The following is a 6902-nucleotide window of genomic DNA, read 5'->3' on the forward strand; positions in this document are numbered from 1 at the left end:
ATCCACACAGATGCTGTTTATTGTTTACCAGATGCGTTGCTTTAACACCAAACAGAATACAGACTTTTTTTTTTTGTTTGTTCACTTGTTTTCAGTAATTCAGGCCAAGAATCTCCCAGGAAGTAGGTGGGTTGAGGGAGTTGGGGGTGGGGTGGCTGGCAACTTGTGTTCCTTTTCCTCAGTTGATTTTTTTAGCTCCAGATCCGTGGACAGTTATTTTAAGTTCAAGTTTGCCATGCACTCCTGGACTCCCCCATCATTGGGGTCGGCACAGATTCGTTGTCCCTTCCTGCTGAAGAAACTGGAGAAAAGTGGGGAAAGGATTACAAAATGAGTCGTCTTCAGCAAGTGGACGCAAGGAGCCCCATCCTCCTTACCCCTGGGAATCCCCACCCAACAGTCTCTTCTTTCCATTCTCTGCAGAAGGCAGCTCAGGCCCAGAATCCTCTCTGAGACCCTCCTCTGCCTGTGAGACTCCCTGGGGATTCATGGGAGTGTCCTTGGGCAGCCTCCTGCCTGCCCTCTCCTTCCTCCCCTCTCCTCCTCTCCACTAGGAAGGTCTCATCCCTCATGCCCTGCAGGACCCTGGTGAGGACACAAGTTGTCCCTTACCTGGCAAAATTCAAGGGTGGGACTATTTTAGACACCCATCCCTCATGCCCTCCCTCCAAGACCCTGCAGGCTCCCTGGCTCCCAACACATGGTGGGTGAGATTGACACTTACATGACACCTGGCTGAGAGCACCCACTGCTCGTTTCAAAATAATCTTTCATGAATGTACACCGGATTCTTCGCCGAGTATATGAGAAGCAGCAGTCAGCAGCTTCCTGAAGAATACCTGCAGGCAGAGAAAGTCCATTTGAGGGCCAAGTCTTTTGCATCAGGAGTACCATGTAGGTTGCTGTGAAGGGTTCCATGGCGGGGGACCAGGGCTCAGAGGGGATGCTTCTTCCTCCTTGGGCAGCACTCACTGTCATCTCCTTGCTTCAGAACCCCCCACCCCAGAGCTGACCTCTGTGTCTGAACCATGATAGGGGCAGAAGCATTAGCCCTGGAAGGGGAAGGCAGCTGCAGGCATCACAGAGCACCCTGTGCCCCAGCTGGGCGGACTCTCAGGATAGCCAGGTGACAATAGAGAAGACATCCTTGGAGGAGGTACCCATGGCCCATCCTGATCTTCCCTGGAGACTTTCCCCACCCTCAGGCCCTCCTATTCTCAGCCTGTCCTGTCAACAGGGTGGACGAATCTCTAGCATAAGTCTGAGCCCCCCTGCTGCTTAGAAATATGTCCTATTTGGTCATTTACCGTGATGAATTGGAGACTCAATAGGAATCCTCAGAACTTGTCTTTTCTCTAGATCTGAAAGAAGCAGACAGATGGGGTGGAATTTACTGGGAGACAGCACCATTTCAGCATCTCCACCCACCCCATTCCTCACCCCATCCCAAGGCAGAGAGGCCCCGATCCTGGAACACAGTCACCTGTCTGGGTGTAGGCCTGCCTTAGCCCTTCTGTCTTCTTTTTCCCTGCGGTTCTTCAGGGCCCTTTTGAAAATGTTTGAGACACAGAGACATTCTACTGTCTCTTGAATACTAATAGCACAGTGAAAGTCAAATATGAGTGACTTCAAGGGATCTATTCCAAATGTGATGAAGTCCACACTCTTTCTTTTCTTTTTTTTTTTATTGGTTGTTCAAAACATTACAAAGCTCTTGACATATCATATTTCATACTTTAGATTCAAGTGGGTTATGAACTCCCATTTTTACCCCGTATACAGATTGCAGAATCACATCGGTTACACACCCACATTTTTACATAATGCCATATTAGTGACTGTTGTATTCTGCTACCTTTCCTATCCTCAACTATCCCCCTCCCCTCCCCTCCCATCTTCTCTCTCTACCCCATCTACTGTAATTCATTTTTCTCCTTGTTTATTTTCCCATTCCCCTCACAACCTCTTATATGTAATTTTGTATAACAATTAGGGTCTCCTTCCATTTCCATGCAATTTCCCTTTTCTCTCCCTTTCCCTCCCACCTCATGTCTCTGTTTAATGTTAATCTTATCCTCCTGCTCTTCCTCCCTGCTCTGTTCTTAGTTGCTCTCATTATATCAAAGAAGACATTTGGCATTTGTTTTTTAGGGATTGGCTAGCTTCACTTAGCATAATCTGCTCTAGTGCCATCCATTTCCCTGCAAATTCCATGATTTTGTCATTTTTTAGTGCTGTGTAATACTCCATGGTATATAAATGCCACATTTTTTTTTTATCCATTCATCTATTGAAGGGCATCCACACTCTTTCTTCATGTTTTTGCCTTCTAAAAGACTGGCAAACAGCAAGTTGTTCATCAGCTCATTTGGTGGCACAATGTCCCTTGAAATGATGTGAACCTATTTACAATCTTTATTTATCCCATTTGGTACTAATACTTATGTGTTTGCTGAAGAATTGTGTTAGTCAGCTTTTTTTTTTCTTTTCTTTTTTTGTACTGGGGACTGAACCCAGGGACTCTTTCTCAATGAGTTACATCCCCAGTTCTTTTTACCTTTTTAATTTTGAGAACATGTCTTGCTAAGTTGCTAAGAGATTCACTAAGTTGCTGAGGCTGGTGTTGAACTTGTGATCCTTCTGTCTCAGTGCCCCCCACCCCTCCCCTGCCCCTAGTCTCTGGGATGACAGGTGTTTGCTACTACCAGGGTTGCCTGGGTGGATTCCTGACTATTAGTCAATTTTTAATCGCTGGGATCAAAACACCTGACAAGAACAATTTAGAGGAAGGAATGTTTATTTGGTGCTCTTGGTTTCAGAGATTTTATTCCCTGGCTGGCTGACTCCATTGCTGTAGGCCTGAGGTGAGGCTGACCAAGGGGACAATGGCAGAAATCTGTTCAGCTCGTGACAACCAGGAAGCAGAGAAAAAGAGTGAGGAGCTGGGGACAAGGTATACAATGTCCCCAAAGTCGTGTCCCAGTGACCTACTCCAGCTATGCCCCCCTTGCCCATAGTTATCACCTAGCAGTCCACTCAAATTCTTAATTCATAAAATGGATTAATCTACCTGATTAGCTCTCACCCTTGCCTAAAAGCCCACCTCTGAACCTTGCTACATTGGAGGTCACACTTTCAAAACATGAGCTTTTAGGAGAATCTTTCTAGATTTAAACCGTAATAGAAATATTGCTGCATTTCACAGAAATAGTGTGCTTTCCAGATCCCACAAAGTTAAGCAACATGCAGGTGTTTATTGTCTTTAAATTTTTTTTTAAATTGTAGTAAATATATATATATATATCTTCAAATTTTGCTATTAAAACATTTTAAAGTGTCCAGTTTAGTACCCTTAAATATATTCCAAATACCATGCAAGTATCACCACCATCCATTCATAAACCTTGCAAATACCTCTCTGTGTAGCTTATACAAGGAGAATCATGCAGCATCTGTCTTTCATGACTGACTCACTTCACTTATGTCACCCGACTTTTGTCCATATAGTAGTATGTCAGAATTTCCTCCCTTTTCAATGCTGGATAATATTTCATTGCATGTGTCTACAACATTTTACTCACCCATCCATTATGTGTCCACTGATGGACACATTGTGTTTCTACCTTTTGCCTACTGTGGAGAACACTGCTAAGAACATGGTGGTACTGAAATCTTTTCATGCACATGCTTTCAAGTTTTTGGGGTGTATACCCAGAAGTGAAATTACTGGATATCATCTTAACTTTTCAAAGCCCCCAAGATTCTATATTCTGAAATTCATACAGCCCTAACTGTTTGGGGGATTACAGACCCATATTGTGCTAATTAGGCAAATGCAGCTAAACTTTTAGCCCCCCTTCCTTCTTTCCTCCGTCCCTCCCTTTCAACTCAAAGTCAGTCATTTCCACAATTGCCTGTATCACAGGCTAAAACTAGCTCTAAAATTGATATTTATTTTTCATATCAAAACATAAATTAATGATTTGGGCAACAAGGATTCAGTCATCAACTTAGTTCAACAATTGCTTTCTTGTTCTTAGCTCATTTCTTTTCTTTCTTTCTTTCTTTTCTTTTTTTTTTTTTTGGTACCAGGAATTTAATGCAGGGGTGCTTTATCACTGAGCTATATCCCCAGTCCTTCTTCTTATTTATTTATTTAATAAAAAAAATTAAAAAGAAGTGTTTTATTATAGATATTTTAAAATACAAACTCAAAAACACTATCATAGACTTCTTACTTTTTTAAAAAATGGAGTGCATTGAAAAGACTTTAATGTCAATCCCCATTAACCTGTATTTCACATAAAGTAAATATGATTGTTTTTTGCACTTAAGGAAAGAAAATATAAATGTAAACTTAAAATTGAATTTGGTTCTCATTGATTCTTTTTAAAAAATTTTTAATTTGTTTTAATGAGTTATACTTGACAGTAGAATGCATTTATGTACTTTGCTATATCATACATAGATGGGATATAATTTCTCATTTTTCTGAGTGTACATGTTGCAGAATCATATAGGTCATGCAGTCACATATATACATAAAGTAATTATGTCTGTCTCATTCTACTATCTTTTCTATCCCTCCCCCCTTCCAACACTTCCCTCTACAATCTAAGATAATGCTATTCTTCCCTAGTGGCTCCCCCACCCCCGCCTTATTGTGATTTAGCATCTGCATACTAGAGAAAACATTCGGTCAGCTCTTAGTTTTGTGGGATTGGCTTATTTCACTTAGCATGATATTCTCCAACTCCAACATTTACTGGCAAATGCCATAATTTCACTCTTCTTTAAAGCTGAGTAATATTTCATTGACTATGTTTACCACATTTTCTTTATCCATTCATCTATTGAGGGATACATAGTTTAGCTGTTGTGAATTGAGCTGCTATAAACATTGACATGGCTGCATTATTGTCGTATGCTGATTTTGGGTATAAACCAAGGAGTGGGATAGCTGGGTCAAATGGTAGTTCCATGCCCAGTTTTCTAAGGAATTTCCATACTGCTTTCCATATTTTTTTATTTTGAGACAGGGTCTCATTAAGTTGCTGAAGGCTTCACTAAGACACTGAAGTTTGCCTTGAATTTGTGATCTTCCTGTCTCAGCCTCCCAAGTCACTGGGATTACTGGAGTGTGCCACCATGTCCCTCTCTTAGCTCATTTCTTATGAATAGTCAACCCTCTATACCTGGGGGTTCCACACCTATGGAGTCAACCAACTGTGGTTGAAAATATTCTAAAAAGAAAGAAAGAAAGAAAAAAGTTGCATCAAGGGGCTGGGAATGTAGCTCAGTGGAACAGCCCTTGCTTAGCATGTATGAAGCCTAGTTTCAATACCTAGCACTTCAAAACTGAAACAAAGCAAAAACACAAGTTGCATCAGTACTGAACATGTCATTATTTCCTGAACAATATAGTATAACAACTATTTACTAGCACTTACATTGTTTTAGGTACTATAAGTAATCTAGAAATTATTTATAGCACAGGGGAAGATGTGCATGGGTTATATAAGGTCATGAGCATCCAGGTATTTTGGTATCCATGTAAGATCCTGGAACAATTCCTCAAGGACACCAAGGCAAGGTTGAATAGTTACATATAAATTGTATATAATGAGGCACCTGTATACAATGTAATATGCTTGATATGGTCAAGGTGGCCTGTACAAAATAACTTAAATAGTCTTGGCTTCCCATAACTACTTCCAAACTAGCTCCTATCCTAATTTCACCACCTACCAGCTGGGTGATCTCATGCAAGTTATTTAAAGTTTTTATAAATCAGTTTTCTCTTTTACAAAATGAGAACAACAACAGCAACAATATGCAAATAAATGACTGATATCATGCTAGGTTTTTCCCCAACAAAAATAACTAATTCACATCATTTAACATACTATCTACCCTACAGGATTGTTATCAGGAATAAATTCGTTAGCATCTATAAGAAACTTGGAAGAGTGCCTGCCCTGTACAGAGGAATGACTAGACACATATTTGTTAAAGAATAGAATGGTTAGGTGACCTTGTATGAGACACTTGCCTGCGTTGGACCACTTCCTCTCCAACGTGATAGATTTATATTAGATGGTATATAATGGCTCAAATGTCATAGAATTCTATGCTTCTTTCCAAAAAATTTCCAGTTGTACTGTATTTTTTTTGATCTAGCATTGAATAATCCCCATGTCCACTAAGAAAAGGTATCCAATAACTCTGGCCATGAAAAAGGAAATAATTGTCCCCAAACAGGACTAGTCATTTGTGGACAGTTTTATTTTTTTCCAGGCTGCAGACCTTTTCCAGGTCTATACCCTGCTCTTCTGTTAAGTAAGTTCCATCACTATGTCTGGGATGGACAGGAGTCACTAGAGGAAAATGGTGCCCACTGCATCTCCTCCCCAGACCATGAGTTACCTAGGACCTGGCCACCAGTGAGAAAGCTCACTGGACTCACCATGTATGACCCGGGCCTGGGATCCAAGAGCAGCAGCAAGAATGAGCAGGGAGAGGGCAGCTGTGGAGAACTTCATCTTCCCCGTGGGCAGGAAGAGCTGGGCTGGGGTCTCCTGAGATCACCACTCTTTGACTCCCTGTCCTGTCTCTGTGTTTATAAAAGGAGAATCAGGAAGTCCTGAGAAGAAGCAGAGTTCTGTTCACTGGCTACGTCATAATTAACAGCTGTTTCTAAAAGAGGGAACTGGGACGACAATGCAAAAGGAAAGGCAGGGCTGAGGATGAAACAAGAAGTGAGACCACCACCAAGGTGACACTCACAGCCCTGTGGAGTTCCTGAACTGTCCTAATGGGCACAGGCAAAGAGGGAATATTTTAAGAAGGACCCTTCCTTCTAGAAGATTCATTATTCTTCTACATCATAGGAACTCCTACCC

General features: G+C 41.4%; 1 protein-coding gene across 1 annotated transcript; it reads right to left on the reverse strand.

The window, feature by feature from the left end:
* Position 1: 1 nt before the first annotated feature.
* On the reverse strand, positions 2-6647 carry LOC107150342 (C-C motif chemokine 15-like). The gene is made up of 4 exons (XM_015495323.2): positions 6467-6647; positions 1308-1361; positions 725-839; positions 2-301 (listed from the first exon to the last, which is right to left on the reverse strand). Exons 1-4 carry the CDS (start codon positions 6540-6542, stop codon positions 214-216), a joined length of 333 nt encoding a protein of 110 aa, XP_015350809.1. The 5' UTR covers positions 6543-6647; the 3' UTR covers positions 2-213.
* Positions 6648-6902: the final 255 nt, after the last annotated feature.

Source organism: Marmota marmota, unplaced genomic scaffold, assembly GCF_001458135.2.
Source record: "Marmota marmota marmota unplaced genomic scaffold, marMar, whole genome shotgun sequence".
Classification (NCBI taxonomy): Eukaryota; Metazoa; Chordata; class Mammalia; order Rodentia; family Sciuridae; genus Marmota; species Marmota marmota.

Bases quoted from the DNA above. Each gene is read 5' to 3' on its own strand.
- LOC107150342 (XM_015495323.2), bottom strand. From the start codon at position 6,542: ATGAAGTTCTCCACAGCTGCCCTCTCCCTGCTCATTCTTGCTGCTGCT. The intron at 1,362-6,466 runs GTGAGTCCAGTG...TGCTTCTTTCAG, and splicing joins CCAGGCCCGGGTCATACATG to ATCTAGAGAAAAGACAAGTT. The intron at 302-724 runs GTAAGTGTCAAT...ACTTTTCTCCAG, and splicing joins TGCTCTCAGCCAGGTGTCAT to TTTCTTCAGCAGGAAGGGAC.